General features: G+C 45.3%; 1 protein-coding gene across 2 annotated transcripts in view; it reads left to right on the plus strand.

Moving 5' to 3' along the window:
* ADAMTSL1 (ADAMTS like 1) overlaps positions 1–20,469 on the plus strand; it is a 904,085-nt gene that overhangs the window by 772,728 nt on the left and 110,888 nt on the right. For both annotated transcript variants that reach the window (XM_078061266.1, XM_078061267.1), the window contains 3 exons: positions 3,951–4,130; positions 9,386–9,539; positions 10,453–11,578. In XM_078061266.1, coding sequence (XP_077917392.1) covers positions 3,951–4,130; positions 9,386–9,539; positions 10,453–11,578 — 1,460 coding nt within the window. The remainder of the gene's footprint in view (positions 1–3,950; positions 4,131–9,385; positions 9,540–10,452; positions 11,579–20,469) is intronic.

The raw sequence follows: 20,469 nt of genomic DNA on the forward strand, positions 1-20,469 counted from the left end.
TTGGAGGGACATCTGAAAGTATTTGCTCATGGATTGAGTGTCAGCGAAGAGGTGGTGGGAAAAAGGAAACTCTCAAGACATTTCCTACGTTTCTGGCTTGGATATGGCACCATCAAATAGATGGGGAAGACTAAGAGGAGAGCAGATTTGGGGCAAGGATGGAAAGGCAAGATCAAAAGTTCCATTTTGGACATATTTAGGTCAAGATGCCTGTTTGCATTTAAGTGGTCATGTTGAGTAAGCAGAGGGGAGAGGTCAGAGCTTAAGACTGAAATTTTTGACTCACCAGCATAAACTTTGTTTTTTCCAGACAGTTACAATTTGAACAAAATTACATTAAGTTCATGGAAAAATTTTAATAATTCATAGAATGGAAAGAATTGTGGAGAACACAGTCCCCAAGTTTGGCAAATTTTAGGAATTAGCAATCCACATGGTTAGTTGTATAATTTATAAAGGAGTCCCAAAGAAGGGCTGAATGGTAAAGGTTAAAACTAATCTGATGATAGAATAACTGGGTGGTTGGAAGGGAGGATTCAACAAAAATAAGGGAAGGCTGAACCTAAGAAGTCATACAAAAGACTATAAAACCAAATTTAAAACCTTAGCTGTCTGTATAACAAGAAGGCATACTTTAAGTAAATGGAACTCTTAGCCACTAATTTAAATCTCCCCCAACCACCAACTTCAATTCCACAAATATTTATTGAGGATTTACATTCGCAGAAGGCACTCTGCTAGGCAGTGTGGGTACAAAGTGCATTGCCGAAGTAAAATCCTTTGAGACTTTATTGAACTGCTACTAAACGAGAACTAAAATTAAGGTTTGCTTCTGCAATCAACGAAAAGGCCAGGGAGCCATTGAAATGAGCCAGAGAAGCCAAAGGCCTGGCGCACTCACAGCTTGAATCATTAGCTCTGAGGCTCTAGATTTTTCTTCAATTAAGGCTCAACAACATGCTAGACAAGCCCTTGGAAGGAACTGTTTGGATCTGTGATGGGTAACAACTGGCCGCAGACCACCTCCTACGGTCTACCTCCACACTCAGCTTGGTGGCACAGCCTAGAAGCCAGGTTCAAATGTAGCCTTTTGGCTCTGAGTTCAAAGGGTCTAGGGAGAACACATTTCCAGGGCCATCCCAGTGTAGATGAACTATTTGAGAACGTTGGTCCCCAACCTGGATCATCAACCTGCTCCTGCCCATCAGGGATAGTCAGGGAGTGGAGGCAGAGGATTGAATTGCAAAGCACTGACCCTCCAGCTGGGCGGGGGGGGGGCGGGGGGGGGGGCGGTGAGACCAGGCTCTGGCTGGCTTGGTGCTTAGGAGGCCTGGGACCCTCAGCAGGAAGCAGCCCCAGAATACCCTCCCATGGCAAATGGAGAGCAGCTCCTACAGCCACAGGAAAGAGAAACTGAGCTTGGGCTCGTTCTCCAGCTGGGTCTGCCACTCCCAGCCCAGAGCAGGTGCTCAGTAGGAGCTGGGTGAATGTTGCACAGAATGGAAGTAAACCAGTTCCGGCCCCTGTGTGGCCTTCGTTGAGTCACTTCTCCTCTCCAGCCTCAGCTTCTTTATCTGTAAAGTGGGGATAAGATCTACCTCATTGGATGGTTTTGCCTTTACCATTAGCCTTCTTTTTATTCAGTGGTTAGGTAGTTGAATCTAGCCATAAGAAAAGACATTTTTTTTCCTTTGGGATTCAGTAAGGTTATTTTCAAACCAAACTTCTAAAATTTTAAATCCAAATGAAGGTTGCTCGCCACTGGTTTGGTCAGAAGGCTCTGGGGTTAAAAGCCCTAACTAGACAAAGTTCACAGCTTTTTTAACTTCATTATCCAGTAGTTCTGTGACCTCCAGCCACTCACAACTACAAACAAAGGGCAGGTTTGCATGGGCGGGATCCGAAGAATCACTGGTTCTAACAGAGGCTTCCCTGGGTTGTACGCGCCCCTCATGTTTATTTTATTCCCATTGGAAATGGTGGAGGGGTAGAGAGATGGTTCATTTGGAGAGATGGTTCTCAACCTGGTTGTACAGAATTACTTGGGAGATTTGTTATTATTTTTTAATTTTAAAATCTGACGCCTGGGACTCACCTCCCAGAGTTTCTTTTCTTTTTTTTTTTTTAACATTTTATTTATCCATTTGAGAGAGAGATTGAGGGCACGAGCAGGGAGAAGGAGCAGAGACAGAGGGAGAAGCAGGCTCCCCACTGAGCAGGGAGCCTGATGCAGACTCGATCCCAGGACCCTGGGATCATGACCTGAGCCGAAGGCAGACGTTTAACTGACTGAGCCACCCAGGCGACCCCCTCCCAGAGTTTCTGATTTAATGGATCTGAGATGGGATCCATCTAGGCTTCAGTACTTTTGAAAAGCTCCCAAATGATTTTAAAGTGCATCCAGGGTTGGGACCACTAAGAGAGGGTGACGGCTGGGCTACAGCTGCATTCTGACTATACTCAGTGTATCACCATCCTAACCTTGACCTGTGAGCGCAAATCCCCCTTGCAGTTCCAAGTACAGCCCACTGAGCACAGACCCCCCCACCCCCCAAAACACACACACACAAGTTCTGAGAGGCCACTGCTGCAGCAGGAGCCACTCCTCCAGCAAAAACTCTCAGGTTTGTATAACCAGGCTTCATGTCCCAGCGAGACCAAGGGTAGCAGGTGGAAGCGAAAGGACTATTCTGGAAGAAAGCAGAGCACTCCCTAGAATGTTGCCAGTAAAGTATTCCCAGCAGAGAGCAGTCATCAGTTGCTGATCTAAAAATGACGAAAAGTTAGATCCAACTAAAGATGACAGAAAACCCAAAGTCACAATGGCTTAAATAAGAGAAAAAAAGTATTTCTCGCTCATATAAGCCCAGACCATCCAGGGTCCATGTGATGGCTTCACAATCAGGAAGATAGGCTGCTTCCATCTCTTTACCTATCACTGTCCAAGACGGGGTGGGGGGCGGGGAGGGGGCTGTTAAATTTTAGGCCTCATGTTCACATTCCAACCAGCAAGAAGGAGAAAGGGAAGGGGGGAATGTCACCCTCGTTTTAGGGTCATCTCCCTGAAATTACACACCACCCTGCCATGTATATCTCATTGGCCAGCTCTGAGTCACAGGGCCAGGTGCACCTTCAGGGAAGATCGACAAATATAGTCTGTATGCTGGGAAGTCGTGTGCCCAACTAAAAATTGAGGGTTCCTTTGCTATTGCAAGGGAGGGGGCTATGGGACAACAGCCAACAGTCTGGGCCTGAGAGCACCCCCCTTCCCCCTCGTGCAACGGGGCTGTAACTATTAAGTTACATGTCAACAATGTGCTTGACTGGGGTCCCGCTGAAAACCACAGACATAAGACTATTTTCCTATATCCCAAATTCCAATGGCTCTAGTTCCCTCCCACTGCCCTGAGAAATCACCAGTCCTACAAGAAAAGTGTTCCAGGGGAGTTCTTCCGGGAAACCAGGCCTTCCATCTAATGTCCCTCCAACAGAGTAGAATGGATGTTTACACTTAGAGAGAAAGGCCTGCCTTCCGTGCAGATTAATTCTTGCAGATTTACACTGATGGCAGGAGCCCTCTCCTGTTCCTTCTGGAAGCTGCACAGATTACTTTCACTGGGTCGTAAATATGTTTAACACCCTATTATACTAACCTTTTAAACCAGTTGTCTTGGGGGGCTGCAAATCATAGTTGAGGAACAACTTTCTATGATTTAAAGGCCCTTGAAATTCCTGAATGCTCTAGTTAAATACTTGAAATTAAGATTGGAGGGTGTAGATCTTGCTGCAAAATTCATTTCAGGAAAAGGGAGCAAAATCCTTTGGGCCGGTTCTTGGTTTTTCTTCTTCTGTTGTTTTTTCCACTCTTTACTCAGCCAAGACTAAGATAAGGATTGGCAGGCAAACATACCACTGTCCTAGGTTAAAATGACTTTCTCTTCCTTCCCCAGTGTTCCAGGACCTGCGGAGGGGGCATCCAGAAGCGTGAAGTTCTTTGCAAACAGCGCATGGCTGACGGCAGCTTCCTGGAGCTTCCTGAGACCTTCTGTTCAGCCTCGAAACTGGCCTCCCAGCAAGCCTGCAAGAAGGATGACTGTCCCAGCGAGTGGCTCCTCTCTGACTGGACGGAGGTATGTATGTTCCTCAGAAGGAGATCCTGAAAGAGACCTAAGGAGGAAAAGAAGGCACCCCAAACTTACACAAACAGAAGATGAGAACAGAACGAACTAACCCTCCTAGCGTTATGGAACAGTGTTTTTGTAACCAGTTATACCACAACGTGTAACTAGCTATTAACTAGGCTGCAGGGACCTGAGGTAAGCAGCCAGCCCTTATTCAACAATCAGAAGCATGGAATTGTAAACAGGGCTCCTCATGAAACAAAATCAGGCCTTGTCTGGCCCCGAATTCTTCTCAGAAGACCCTGTTGTTCTACCTTTATCCCCACACCCACCTTCCCGACCTCCCGGCACCTCCTCCTCCCAGATGTTTTTAGTCTCTACTCAGGAAGGGCAAAGCCTCTCTGGTTATTCCCTTCCAAGTTACTGGACAATAAGGAACATGATTTATTAAGAAAAGAAGGCCAGGGAAATCCTGCCTCTTTACTGTCAGTTTCCTGGCTCCAAGACGTTAACAACTTCCCAGCAAGAGAACTTGATTTCCCCTGTTGCTTGCATTTGGGGGGATGATTACATCAGCATCCACCATTCCTGACTTGCCTCATAAGTTAGGGATATACCCCCAACTAACCTACTTTTCTAAATAATTCCTACTCGAGCACTAGCATAAATTAAGTCATTTACACCCAGCTCTCACTGGTTTTCAGCCCCTATACTCCTGCTGTGAATTGCGTACAACTCCCCCAGCTTCATAGGCATGTGTGTCTCCCATAAAGAAGTCCCCCCAAAAGTATTGCCTCCTAAGCAGATTTAGCCAAGAACGGAATCGCCAGACCTGGAGTAAAAATCTTTGTGTCAGAAACAGATTCAAGACCCTGCCCTCTCTTGCACTGAACCGTTAGAACGGGCCTTGCTGAACCCATGGCCTTCTTGGTATGGTTGTATGTGTGTATGTTGTATGTACACAACAGGATGAGGCTGCTGTGGGTTGAAACCCAGCACAGGGACACTTGCTTCCACAGAGGGAAAAGCTGCCCCTGAAAATTAAGATGCCACCTCTTTCAACCTCAGTTCTTAGAATTCTTGCCCCTTATCAACTCACGTAGAGTTCCCTCAGATGGTGTCTACTAAGGCATTGCAGGGGTGAGTTAACCTACATCATCATAGGTTTTATAATTTGGCAAGAAAATTGCCTTCTGGTGGTGTCTCACCCCAAGTGTCTCAGAACAGAAGTAGGTATGATTATTTTTCTCAAATTTTGGAAACAATTTTCTTTCAGCAGGATAAAAGATTAAAGCATGTAAAATCAGCATGTGTGTGTGTGTTTGCGCGTGCACACGTGCGTGCATGCACATGTTAGTGCCAGTTTTTCCATGGAATGTTGATTTGGGGTATGGTATTATATGGGAATAATCATAACGAAACTAACAGAGCAGGAGACCGCACTAATGTAGTTGCCAAGTGAGTGGCTCTGGATGAAGACTTCCTCCCAGGGCCATATTGTAAAAGGTGTCCTTCCACTAAGTCTATGGGTGATGGTTGCCATGAGTGGGATGCTGAGGAAGGGGCTTGTGTATTATAATTGTCCTCCCATGTTCCTGGAGTTTGTGGCCTCTGAGCACATGGGACACAGAGAATTCAGAAAAAATCCTTTTAGGCCTGTAGATTTGAAGCAGGGACCCTTGTGATTAGGCATTAAGAAAAGGAGACTGCTGAATTGAGGTCCTCTGGGGCCCATTAAGTATCACAGACCTTTAGAACAGTGTCATGTGTGCTTAGGAGTTAGACTCACAGGGGCTCCTGGTTGGCTCAGTTGGTTAAGCATCTGATTTTGATTTTGGCTCAGATCGTGACCTCAGGGTTGTGAGATGGAGCCCCGCATTGAACTCTGCACTGGGCGTGGAATTTGCTTAAGATTCTCTCTCTCTCTCCCCCTGCCCCTCCCCCATTGCTTGCACACACGCACACGCTCTCTCTCTCTCTCTAAAAAAAAAAGATTACAAAAGTAGTTAGACTCACAGATAGGCAAACTTAGGTTCTAATCCTGACTCTGCCACCCACTGGCTCTATAACCTTGGGCTCATTACTTAAGCTTTCTAGGCCTCAGTTTTTGTATCTGAATACTGGAGATAATAATATCCACTCATGTGGTTCTTGGGAGGCTTCAGTTAAACGATGCATATAAACTACTTTGTGCCTAGTAAAAGTTAGCCCTCTTATTGTTATGATTCTCTTCCACCCTGCTCATTGTCAGGAGGAGAGGAAATAAAAGAAAGTGCTTACCTTGACTGGCTGGACTCAGGGTCATGGCCTAGGCTTCCCTCAGGCTTTACCAGTCTTCCTAGGAAGAGGAAATTACACTTTGGGAAATAGGACAACTTAGCCCTTATCCATGGAATGTCCTTAGGTTCTGGGTTATCTCAGTTGATGAATGGAAATTCCAAACATTGGGGAGGGCCTGGGAATGGTAGGAAGTCATCACCTTTTCACTAGGATTCAACTCAAACTGGTGCCATACAAATGAGCTCTGGGGGTGTTCGTGGAGGCTCTAGTCGGCCCTGTCATCCCAACAGCCCTTTCCTTGGCCCTCTGACTGAGATGAAACACGCATTCCACATCCCCCGCCCCCAAGACTCCCCTTGGAGAAAGGAAGACCTGAATGATCTATGGGTGTTTTTCATCCTCAACTATCTGGGCTCAATCTTACAGTTACTGCACAGAATCCCTCAGAGACAGAATTAAGCCAAAATTTTAGACACTTCAAATAAAATTACTTTCAGATTCTATTCTGAGAATAAGACCCCTTAAAAGTTCTTACTTCTTTAAAAGAATTCCTTGCATCTTTTGAAAGAGTTGGCTATTATGTATTTTTAAATAATATTTTTATGAAAGTCATTTCCCCTAAAAAATATAAAAGAAATTAAGGTCAGAGTAGTCAGTTTTAAAGCTAGAAGGAACTTAGAAGATCCTATAGCCTGGTTGTTCTTTTAAAACTTAAAGCCCCAGAACCTTTTTTTTCAAATGAAATGTAACATGAAGCCAAGAATCTGAAATAGATAAAATCAGAGCTGTTTTGGTTGAAGAATGGGTTAGGGTCCCAGATCTCCATAGGCTGGATCTCCAGATCACCTGAAAAGCCCCTGAATCACTTCCTCAACATCGAACAGGGTTTAAAAATCCCTACTCCTGCTTAGTGTTATTTTAGAGATATGGAAATTGAGCCTCCAGAAAGAACTAGACTTGACCAAAACCATAAACCAATCTTCGGACACACAGTCTATTTTTCTGCTTGGCAGCCCTAAACGGACCATGCTTTTAAATTTTCCAGGCTCTTTGCCTCCATCCCACCTGATCCCGGGACTTGGTGCTGTCATTTACAATAAAACAAGGGATGGGTGGGGATCTGGAATCCACGATCATCAGGAAACAAAAGCAATGGGTTACTTACCTCCATTTTTTGCATCCAAAATGTCTTTCAGGGTGTCGTATATCAGAGCTTGCATAGAATAGTTCATTTCAGTGGGTTAGCGTATAAAACTTGAAAATATAAGATATTTTTTGGTCTTAGTGTCATTTTTCAAGTTAACGTGGCACACTGCCATGACCCCAGTTCAGGTCTTTATCATCTCGAGCCTGGACTACTGTGGCAGCCTCCTTAACTGACATCCCCGCCTGCCATACGTCTCCTACTCCCTTCCCTCCCGGACACTGTTGCCAGATTAACCTTCTCAAAACACCTCTTTCATCATTTCACTCCTCCCTCCAATGGCTCCTCATTGCCTTGTGGACCAATTCCAAGCCTCCTGTCTGAAAATTAAAAGTCTCCAACGTCTGGCCCCAAACTACCTCTTGAGCTCCTGACACTCTCGACTTGTTCCCTCTGTTCAGTCAAACTGGTTTAGCTCTGCCCCCCAGGCCTGCCTTGGATTTTTGCACTGAACTCTTTGACCTTCCTTCTGGATATTCCCCTGCCTCCCATGCTTATCCCCGGTTTCTCCACCCATTCAGACTCTACCCATCTTCAATACCTAGGCTAGGAAATCACTAGCGTACCATCAGCATTCAACCATCATTAGCATTAATCTTATAATACTTCACTTGTCATGTAGTTTTATATCTCTACTAAATTCTTATATTACTATCTAATTCTTTGAACAGCTTTATTGAGGTATAATTTACATACTATAAAACTCAACTTCACATTATGTTTTCAAGGTTTATCTGTTTACCACCTATCCAAAAGAACAACATTACTTTTATGGTAGAATAATATTCCATTGTATATAGACCATATTTTTGTTTATCCATCCAGTCAGTGGACATTTGAGTTGTTTCCACTTTTTTGTCTCTGTTGAACATTCACATATAAGTCTTTGTGTGGATGGATGTTTGCACTTCTCTCGGGTAGATACCTACAAGTGAAATTGCTGGGTTATAAGGAAAATTTATGTTTATCTGTGTAAGAAACCATCAAACTGTCGCCAAGAGGACTATGCTATTTTATGTTGCCGCCAGTGATATAGGAAGGTTCTAATTTTTCACATCTACATTTATAATAACATTTGTTACTGTCTTTTTTTATTATGGCCATATTCCAGGGGATAAAAAGTGGTATCTCATTGTGGTTTTGATTTCTGTCTCCCTCATATGGTATTTCATTTTAACAATGCATTTGGATTTCGCCCCACTCATTATGAGATGACAGCTCCTTGAGGTTACAAACCACCTTGCACAAATATTTTTCCATAGTATCTAGCACCCCGCCTCAGACAAAATAGATGTATGACAAGTATCTGATGCTTGACATTAAAGTATTATATTTGTGAAGGAAGGAGGGAAAAATTCACACCAAGTGTCATTGCTGTGTGTGAAGTTTCAAATATATTATCTCATTTAATTCCCAACCTTGCAAACTAAGTGTAAGAAGTGGAAACAGACTCTGAGTTGCCAACTGGTAAAATACTAAGCTGGGATTGGAACGGACTCTATGACTCTGTAACTCTAAAGCCAAGGCCATATAAGTAAAAAACAGGTAGATTGTCTACAGGAAACTTTCGAGTAGAAGAATCTTAGAATGTGGTTACAATATGGACGTGTCTTCCCATCATGTTACATAAAGAATAGTTCTCTCTCTCTCTCTCTGTTAGTGACTGTTGCTTTTCCAAGCAACTTTTCTCACATTCTGGTGAGTTTGAGAGTCCATACAAAAACCCAGTAGCCTCTAGTTCCCTGCATTTACATGCACGTGGGCCTTCTCTCCTCACCAGTGTTCCACAAGCTGCGGAGAAGGCACGCAGACTCGAAGTGCCATTTGCCGGAAGGTGCTGAAAACCGGGGTCTCGGCTATCGTCAATTCCTCCCTGTGCCCTCCCCTGCCCTTCTCTTCATCCATCAGGCCCTGCATGCTGGCAACCTGTGCACGTGAGTATGTCAGAGCTCTGGGGATGGGGAGACCGACCCACCCAGAAGCAGCTGTGGCCACGCAGTAGCCTTCCCTAAACCCAAGACCGGTGGGAGATCGTCAGGCAGGAAAGCCCGAGGAGGGCAGCGGGCTGGTGAGCTCAGCTGGAGATGGCAAAGGAATCTTAATTACACATGGCCAGGCGGAATTCTCTTCTCTGCTGGAAAAACAGTTTGCAGGGGGTAGAGCAAAGTTCACTCTCTGGCATAGAGAGATCTGGAAGCTGGAGTCAGCATATTACTAATGAAGTCTAATGTTGTCCACTCTGGGGTTTTAAAATGCTCCAAACAGATTTTTTCTGTTTAATATTAATCCCTAGAGTTATAACACCTCTGGGCTCTCCTCCCCCAGTACACTGGGGCCCTGGTGCTCTGCAGAACCCAAAGGGGAAAGGTGGAAAGGGAGAGATTCTCCTTCCCTTTGTCCTCTGCCTCTTTTTATGATGCTTGCTTTCTTTTTCTTTTTCTTTTTCTTTTTTTTTTTAATCCTTCTAATGAGAGATACTGCCTTTCCCCTGGCATCCCGCCCTCCCCCAATCTAGAACCTGCACCTCAGCTTCTAGGGGTAGAAAGCCCCAGCGGGGCAATAGCAGGCTACCCCAGTGCACTGCATTAGTTGGAGCATTGCTTTGCAGCAGCTTGATGGTCCACAGCTGGTAGCCACTTCCTCCCTGGAAAGCCTAAGGGGGTAAATGAAAGCCCTGGCCAAAATAAACTCAAGCCGCTTTCTCTCCCTCTCCCCTTTCATGTCCCTCCTCTCTCTCTTCGTCCTCTCTGTTCCCTCTCTCTTGTCCCTGTGTTCACTCTCCTTTTCCTCTGCCGTCCCTTCTCTTTCTCCATCTGTCTGGCTTCCCTTGCATTCCCTTCCTTCCAGGGCCCGGGCGGCCATCCACCAAGCACAGCCCTCACATCGAGGCCGCCAGGAAGATCTACATCCAGACCCGGAGGCAGAGGAAGCTGCACTTCGTCGTGGGGGGGTTCGCCTACCTGCTCCCCAAGACGGCGGTGGTGCTGCGCTGCCCCACGCGGCGCTTCCGCAAGCCCCTGATCACCTGGGAGAAGGACGGCCAGCACCTCATCAGCTCGGCGCACGTCACCGTGGCCCCTTTTGGCTACCTGAAGATCCACCGCCTCAGGCCCTCCGACGCGGGCATCTACACCTGCTCCGCGGGACCCGCCCGGGAGCAGTTTGTCATTAAGCTCATTGGAGGCAACCGGAAGCTGGTGGCCCGGCCCCTGAGCCTGAGGAGCGAGGAGGAGGCCCTCGCAGTGAGGAAGGCCAGCCCGAAGGAGGCCCTGCAGCCGCACAAACACCAGAACGGCATCTTCTCTAACGGCAGCAAGGCTGAGAAGCGGGGCCCCGCCGCTGACCCGGGGAGCCGCTACGATGACCTTGTCTCCCGGCTGCTGGAGCAGGGGGGCTGGCCCGGGGAGCTCCTCGCCTCGTGGGAGGTGCAGGACTCCACGGAGAGGAACACGTCCTCCGAGGAGGACCAGAACGCCGAGCAGGCCCTCTGGCACCTGCCCTTCACCATGGTGACCGAGCAGAGGCGCCTGGACGACATCCTCCGGAACCTCTCCCAGCAGCCCGAGGAGCTTCGAGACGTCTACAGCAAGCACTTGGTGGCCCAGCTGGCCCAGGAGATCTTCCGCAGCCACCTGGAGCACCAGGACGTGCTGCTCAAGCCATCTGAGCGGCGGGGACCCCCCGTGGCCATCCCCCCTCATAAGCACGTGTCTGGCTTCAGCAGCTCCCTCCGGACCTCGGCCGCCGGGGAGGCGGGGGGTGGCTCTCGCCGGCCCCACCGCAAGCCCACCATCTTGCGGAAGATCTCGGCTGCCCAGCAGCTCTCGGCCTCCGAGGTGGTCACCCACCTCGGGCAGACTGTGGCCCTGGCCAGTGGGACGCTGAGTGTGCTTCTGCACTGTGAGGCCATAGGCAACCCAAGGCCGACCATCAGCTGGGCCAGGAACGGAGAAGAGGTGCAGTTCAGTGACAGGTGAGCCTTGCTGCTACCGGGTCTGGGAAGGGCGGGGGGGGGGCAAGGGGCCACATCTGGCCCCGGGGCGCTTGATTCCCTCTTCCTTCAAGGTGGTTCCAAGGGTAGGGCTTAGAGCCCTGGGCCTCTGGGATGGCATCCTGAGTTTCAAGTCCTCTTTTAGTACCAATAGGACTGCCGGAGCAGAGACAAGGTATTTAATTTCTCTAAACCGTATGCTGTCCTCTTTATAAGGTAATAGCAACAATGCCTATCCACCCCAATCCCCATAGGGTCCCAAAGATTAATGAGATACTCCCCAGATAGCTTTGAACTTTTGGCAGAAAGCGATCATTCCAGGCCAAGGCATTATCACATTACCACTCTGTGAGCTGGACCACTGAAAAGCTTATACATCAGGATGCTGTCCCCATGTGTGTGGTCCCCCAGGGCTGGGGAGAGAGGGCAGGCAGCACCTGCTGCTCCCTGTGGGTGAGCCCATCCTCTGTCTGGGCCCAAAAACGCTGTTTGTTCCAGAAAGCTTTTATTCCCAGTCAGACCTGTGATTAATTATCCTAATATCTCCTGGTGTCTCTGTTTTGATGTGTCGTTACCAGGATGACAGCATGTATTACTTGCTTCCTTGGGCCACAGCCATTCGTAATGTAAAATCAATAGCGGTGGTAGAAGTTATAATGATAATATTTTTGAACACTGTGTGCCAAGAACTGTGCCATAATTCCTGCCATCCATTCTCTTTTAGTCAATATGGTGGCCCTGACAACAACAATGATAGCTAGCCTTAATCGAGGAGTGACTATCTGCCAGGCAAATGGGGTCTTTCTGGGTTTATTTCACCAAATTCTAACAGTAGCCCTGAGAGGTGGGTACAGTTTTTGTCCACACTTTATGGAAGAGGAAACAAAGCCTAGAAACTTGCTAAAGATCTTATTCACTAGGTGGCAAAGCCAAGGTAGGTGACCCAAATAGGATGGGCGGTCAATGGAAGAATCCTATACTCTGGATGACAGAGGGCTCTGTAAGGTCCTCCAGTCCAGGGTCCTTGTTTTAAATTTTTATCTGCTCAGAATCCATGTAGAGTGCTCTTTTCATTAAATAGAATCCTAAATACTATTATTCGGCAATCTTCGTCCCTAGCTTGCTAGTTTTGGGTAAGGAAAGAAAGCAGCCAGGGTGTATTGTGCCAGGCAGTTTGCCAGGTTTATTTATATGTAACTGCACTTGTTATTCTAACAGTCAGTCCCCAAGATTGACCTTATGCTCCAGGTTCACATAGAAAATCAAGGCTTAGCAGCTCACCCAAGAAGATCACACTTTAGTAAGAGCCAGACCAAGGATTCAATATCAAGTTTGAGTCCAAAGAGTACACAGTTCTGTCGACTCTCCTGAGACTTGGTGAACAAATGTGACTCTGTCCAGCCTGCCCACATCTTTTGTGCCTTTTGAAAATATTGCTGCCCAGCCTTAATACTTATAGGCCAAATAACTTTAATAACAACAATACTAAGTATTTTTCCTGTGTCCTCTTACTATATGCCAGACACTGTGGTCACTGCTTTAAAGGCATTATCTTATTTAATCTTCAAAAATAACCTTAGGGGGTAAATACTATGATTGTTACCACATCAATGATGAGAAGGCTGAGACACAGATGTGGGACCCACACAGAAGCACTGGAGACAAGGTTTGAATGCAGGAGTCATGTGCCAGGCATTTTGAATGCACACCTTGAGAACCTCTCCTCTTGTGTGCTCCTTGGTCCTCCCTAGCTCGTACTTTCCTTGATCAACATAATTGCTATGATTCCTGCAGGTCTTTCTAGAAATCTTTACAACACATTTTGGGGTCAAGCTAAAGTTGGAGTAAATCCCCTTGAGGTCACTGAGTCAATGAGAGGTAGCCCCAGAGGGCCCCCCAGGATGTTGGGTGCAGGCTAAGAGTGGTGCCCTTGTGCTTGGGTGGGGGGTGCACTGGAACTCTATTAGTGCACCTTTCGTACCTACTGTGACCTAATCATGTCATCTTCCCCACCAGCCAGTCAGCTTCCGAAGTGTAGGGACCATTTATTCATATTTCCTTTGCCTCGTGCCCAGGATTGCACTACTGGGATTGAGGGAGTAACAGTTGGCTGTGCACAGGAAAAGATGGGAATTAGCATTTCTTGACTAACTACAGACCTAGTGCTCCATGCTAGCAACTTTTTCATAGCCATCGTCTTGGTTAACGACCACAACAGGGTGCAACATGGGAGCTGTTAGCCCTATTTCAGAGATGAGAAAACTGTGGCCCAAAGTAGTTTAGGAGCTTGATGATGTTAGCTAGCTAGCAAAAGACAGAATCAAGAGGGCAGATTCAAACCCAGTTCTGCCCAACTCAAACCCATGCTGTTTTGGGTGAATGAATAAGTTCATGTTTCCATGCATCTGTACTTCACTAGGGATGCCAACTTGCCTCAAGACCCTTGCTATTGTTTACCAGCTATTTCCAGGCTCCCCTCCTTCCTCCTAGAAGCTGTGGACAAGGCAGGCTGTTGGGAAGGGGGAAAGGGGTCACCAGGACTCTGCTGTGCCTGGAACTTCAGGGAGAACATTTGAGCCCATGGCTTACTCAGAGGTCCTGACCATTTCCTTGAGTGCTGGAGATATTTTGTATGAAGTCCAAGGGTCACAGCCCATCTGGGTCACCTGGTGACTAAAGATAGGATGCAGAAGGAGTCAGATGAGGACTGAGGGCTTCAGGCTGATCTTGTCAAGGCCCTTCACTTTGTGTGGCCTTAGTCCCTTCATCATAAAAGGGACTGAGGTCCCGTCTACCTCCTTCATTCATCTCTGAGGTTCCATCTACCTCCTTCATTCCTTTACAAAAGGCCTCAGAAGATAAAAACCCATATGCTGGTGGGAAGTGGGCAGAGCCTTGAGCCCAGCAACTTCAAACCCTGTTGCATGAGCTGTTTCTGAGTGCTCCACAAAACGGGTTTCACTGATCGCATGAGTTTGGGACATGTTCACTTAAAGCTGAACATATGTATTTACTGCTGGATTTTACTTCTACTTTCTTTAATATAGTGCTTGATATTTTTTCTCATTTTTATTATAAAAGCAATAAAGGGACTATAAAACAATGCAAATAATACCTAAATCTATAAAGTACAAATGCAAGTCTCCCTCGTCCTCCCACATCTATTCCCCAGAGTCTGTCTCTCTTAATAATTTGGTATACATCCTTTTGGAATTTTTATATATTTTATTGTATTATATATAAAACACATATACACACATATGATTTGGTTTTTTAATGGGATATTACTCATGTTTAGAAATTTCACGTGGTTTCTACTCAACAACATGTCCAGGAGACATTTCATTATAATATGTAGAGATCTGCATCGCCATTTTTAATGGCTGATTACTGTTCCTGAGCACATTTAACTATCCCCCAATTGAAAATTATTTTGCTTTTTTCCATTTTTTTTTAACTCCTTTAAGCATTCCAACATGTGTTGTGGCTTTCCAAGTGAACAATATAGGATGCGTTATTTTCCAAGTAGTTCTTTGATCAATGAACAGTTTTTTGCCCTTGTCATCTCAGGGATACCAAGAGTTCTTGAAGTACCACTTAGGAAATATTACTTTCACCTTTTAATTTTCACCTCCTTGGGTATTGAGAGTCTAGCCCTAATGTCTTTAAGATGAAGAGGGTTCCATGGAATCTTGCTAGAAAAAGACACATGGCAGCCAGGTGATAAAGATACTAAAGGTGCTAGACTAGGACAGCAGAGGGCCAATCCTGGCTCTTCAGTCACCAGGACATTGGTGGGAGTGTGGGTGGAGTAGCATTAAGAGGGAAAGAGCACATGAAGGGCACGGGCAAACAGCTTTACAGTTTTTGCCACTCTCGAGATTTTTCTAGATCTAGCCTTGACATGGCTTTCCGATGCAAGTCAATGGCACACAGTAAGGAAAAGTAAGAGCTTTTGGATACTGATCTCCAACAGCATAATTTCTGCATTTAACTTAGCTGACCAAAAAGAAATATGACTGGAGCTTCATTTTCAATAGGGTTTTCCAAGTCCTGTTTGAGAAAAGAAAGTGAATATATCTGCACAGCGCTGCCATTGGGACTGCTTTGCTATGGGCTGTTTGTGACCCCTCTGTGTTGGGTTTCATTGCTTTTCATCATTCCTGTGTCCGGTAGCAGTTCAGAAATGCTCATTTATTTTCACACAGAGACGTGCTGAAATGCCCAGTGTTATAGTTCAGTTAGTCTGTTTTTGCTTAGTACCAAATCCATCTTTCTGAAAGGATCTGCAAGATTCAGCTGGCTATTGGTCTGTAGGACTTTGCAATGTATTCAAGTATACTCTTTGTAGCCTGAGCCAGAAAGATAGGTCAAGAGAGGAAGAAAGTAACCAAGGAAAAGTCTACTACTTCTTTAGCTTTTAAATATGCCAAAGTTTTATCTGAAAGAAATTGCTTATATGAAAGAATCACTATCAAGTCAGTTACTACTGTATCTCCTCATACATATAATTTACTAGTTGAATTCACATGATTCTTAGAAGCACATGCCAACTTCTCAAGCAATAGTTTATGGGATGTTCCTGAATGTATTAGGACAGACTGGTTCATCATAATCGCTGCTTCTCCTTTATTTCACAAACATTCCCATGCATCCTCGGAGCCAGATCCTGCGTTAGATACTGGGGATGGAGGAAAAGAAGGTTCATTCCCTGTCAGTGAAACCCAAAGTCTCATTTGGAAGCCAGAGAAGTAAATGAAGTGTAGAAGTGCTAAAAGATCAGTATGGGTATTTATTCATCCCGTAAGAATTTATTAGCCTATCTATTATATGCCCCCCCAACACACACACACACCACTAGTCACTGGGAATATTGTAAATGAAAAAGAAGTCTGCGTTCCCTTGCAGTTTACATTTAGATTTCTGCTCAAATTTCTGCATCAGAAAGGCTTTCCCTGGTCACTATCTAAAAGAGCAGTCCTCTTTATCCCTTTAACTCTGCTATTTTATTCACAGAATTTTACCACCATCTGATAGATATTTGTTGATTGCCTGTCCATAAGGGCAAGAGACTTTATTTACTGCTGTATTCCCAGTGCTGAGAATAGTGCCTGGCACCAAACAGATACAAATGAATGAATGAATGAATGAAGACAGTAAACACAGAAAAGTGCACAAGTATCAGGTGGTGATAAGTGTTGAACAAAACAGTGAAACAGGGGTGATAGGGAGTGATTTGGTGACCACTCTAGATGGGTATTCTGAGGAGGTTACCTATAAGCCAAGATGTGAATGATGACCAGTGTCCAGCAATTGACATCAGGAGGAAGAGCACCCCTGCACAAGGGAAAAGCAGTGTAAAACCCCCAAAGTGAAATGAGTTTGGTGTGTTGAAGGAACCCCAAAGGAAGTTCATTTGGTTGGACTGTGGTTGGCAAAAGGTAGAGGGTATGTGGCATGAGGCATGAGGCTAATCAGAGACAAGAGAAGGACTCTAGCTTTTAATCTGAGTATCACAGGGAGATTTTGGAGGATATTAGGAAAGTAAAATGATCTGATTTCCATTTTTATAGACTCACACTGGCTACTTTGTGGCCAGTGGATCATAGAGGAACATGAGTGGAAGCAGGGGAGGGGGGTGTCTAGTAAGTTGTCCTTTGCAGTCATCCCTTCAACTCCACAAATCTGTGCTTGGCTTTAGATACAGCGGTGGGCACCAGACCATGAGATAATAAATAAAAGTCACTGCTCTCCAGAAGCTAGGAAACACTGAAGGGCTGGCGTGGAATAAAATAACTTGGGCCCCGAGTTTGTTTTCAACTCCAGTGGAAAGAATACTTCTCTTAAAACTTCTAAACGTTTCAAAGTGAGTCGAGGAGGAGTTCCCAAGCTCAGTGTGCACAGTGATTACCAGGAACTTGTTAGAAATGAAGATTCCCACATCCTCTCCTACCCCAGAAACTCTCTGTACGGCAGAGCCCCGTAATTCACACTTTACAAGCACCACAGGTGACTCTGAGGCCGGAGGTTCGAGGACCTCCATTAAGAAACACATTGAGAGAGAAAAGGGGAGGAAGGTGGACCTCAGAGTAGAATAATGCCCTTGCTATTAGTTCTGTTAAAAGATCTGGTGGCAGGAGATACAACTCCACACTGAAGTGACACTTAGGAATTCCAGGCACGTTCCCTGCCCCCCGCCTTCCCTCACAGTCTCCCACCAACCCACACACTTGCACATGGGTTAGATGGAGTTCATACCGGGCCTTGGAGTTGAAGCCAACCACAAAGTGCCTGTGTGTGAAGGAAGCAGACATGGTGGAAATTAACAGACTCCAAATCTGCCAGTATTCGGGAAACATTCTGGACTGGCTAGTTTAACCACACTGGTTAAAATAACCAAGTGTGACCACCTGGTTCAGCCTGAGAACAAAGAACTGGACTTTCCAGCACAGTCATGGGGGTGGGTTAGAAACTGATTTTCACAGGCTGTGATGCCACTTGATTTAGAAAACAAGAGAACTCTGCCTCCTTCTCCCTTTGCTTTCACTGCTGAACCCTTAGCTCTGTGGACCTGTAATTGACTGGTTTCACCATATTGCAAGGTCCATCAGGAAAGAAGTATTAAAGTCTCATCTCATGGGTCTCGTGCACTAATGGTACCTGAATGGTGTGAAAACATTAATATGGGGGCACCTGGGTGGCTCAGTCGTTAAGCGCCTGCCTTCGGCTCAGGTCATGATCCCGGGGTCCTGGGATCGAGCTCCGCATCGGCTCCCTGCTCTGCGGGAAGCCTGCTTCTCCCTCTCCCCACTCCCCCTGCTTCTGTTCCCTCTCTCGCCGTGTCTCTCTCTGTCAAATAAATAAATAAAAAATCTTAAAAAAAAAAAAAAACATTAATATGATAGCCCTAGAGTAGCCAGCCTATACCCTGGAAATATTCCACATATAGGAGGCTATTTTAGGTGCCCCCCCAGGGTTGCTAATTATGAATTTTTTAAGTCCCACCTAGTATTCCCTCTCAGTTTATTATAGAGTTGGCTTCTCTCTGTCTACCTCATATTCTTTTTTTTTTTTTTGTAGTTCAAAGAGTTAAATATATGGTCCCTTCTTTATTTTTTTCTCCAAATTTTTATTCAAAGTCCAGTTAGTTAACATACAGCGTAATATTAGTTTCAGGTATAAAATTAGTGATTGATTCATCACTTATATACATCACCCAGTGCTCATCACAAGTGCCCTCCTTTAATCCCCATCACCTACCTAACCCACCTGCCTTACAGCAACCATAAGTTTGTTCTCTATAGTTGAGTCTATTTTTTGCTTGCCTCTCTTTTTTTTCCATGTTCATTTGTTTTGTTTCTTATAGTCTACATATGAGAGAAATCATATGGTATTGTCTTTCTCTGACTCATTTCATTTAGCATAACATTCCCTAGCTCCATCCACAATGGCAAGATTTCATTCTTTTTTACAGTTGAGTAATATTCCATTATCTATACATACCACATCTTCTTCATCCATTCATCAGTCGATGGACGTTTAGGCTCTTTCCATAATTGGGCTATTATTGATAGTGCTATATCAGGGTGTATGTATCCCTTCGAATCAGTATTTTGGTATCCTTTGGGTAAATACCTACTTGCTGGATCTTAGGGTAGTTCTATTTTTAACTTCTTGAGGAACCTCCATACTGTTTTCCAGAGTGGCCGCACCAATTAGCATTCCTGTCAACAGTGTAAGAAGGTTCCCCTTTCTCTGCATCCTCGCCAACACCTGTTGTTTCCCGTGTTGTTAATTTTAGCCATTATGACTGGTATGAATTGATATCTCATTTTGGTTTTGATTCGTATTTCCCTGAGATGAGTGATGTTGAGTATCTTTTCATGTGTCTATTAGCCATCCATTTGTCCTCTTTGAAAAATGTCTATTCATGTCTTCTGCCTATTTTTTAACTGGATTATTTGGTTTTGGGGTGTTGTTTTTTTTTTAAGATTTTATTTATTTGAGAGAGACAGAGAGCATGAGTGGGGGAAGGGGCAGAAGGACAAGCAGACCCTGCACTGAGCATGGAGCCCCACTCGGGGCTCCATCCCAGGACCCTGAGATCATGACCCGAGCTGAAGTCAGGTGCTTAACTGACTGAGCCATTGGGTATTGAGTTTTATAAGTTTTTTATGTATTTTGAATAGTAATCCTTTATCTGATATGTCACTTGCAAATATCTTCTCCCATTCCATAGGTTGCCTTTTGGTTCTATTGATTGTTTCCTTCACTGTGAAAAAGCTTTTTATTTTGATGAAGTCCGAACAGTTTATTTTTGCTTTGGTTTCTCTTGCCTCAGGAGACCTATCTAGTAAGAAGTTGCTACAGCCCATGTCAAAGAGGTTACTGCCTGTGTTCTCCTCTAGGATTTTGATGGTTTCCTATCTACCTCATATTATAAGGCTGCATGCAACATACACTTCTCGGAAAGAACTTCTTCCCCCCACCCAAAATGTTGTTTGTTCAAAAAGAAGAAAGTGGTCTCTGAAAACATTTCTTATCTAATCTGAGCTCTGAGCAGGATTCCGTATAAACTAAGCACATCTTCCTAAAAACACATGCTGGCTTCTTTAGAAACCACACACACTTGGTTTGCTTCCTACATGTCTGGTGTTCTTTCTCAGTCTTTGTGCATTTCTCTTCCCCTACCTGCCTCTTGTCTACCCTCTTGGGAGTCTTACTTTATATACACAAATGACCCCCAAGGTTCCAGACTTCCCCTGGATGCTAACGATTGTCATGTGTCCAACACCAGCCCTAGTCTCTCTTCTGACTCCTATGCACAGCTGCCTACTGGACATCCCTACCAGATGTGTCACAAAGAGGCCAAT

The sequence above is a fragment of the Halichoerus grypus genome, chromosome 14 (assembly GCF_964656455.1).
Source record: "Halichoerus grypus chromosome 14, mHalGry1.hap1.1, whole genome shotgun sequence".
NCBI lineage: Eukaryota > Metazoa > Chordata > Mammalia > Carnivora > Phocidae > Halichoerus > Halichoerus grypus.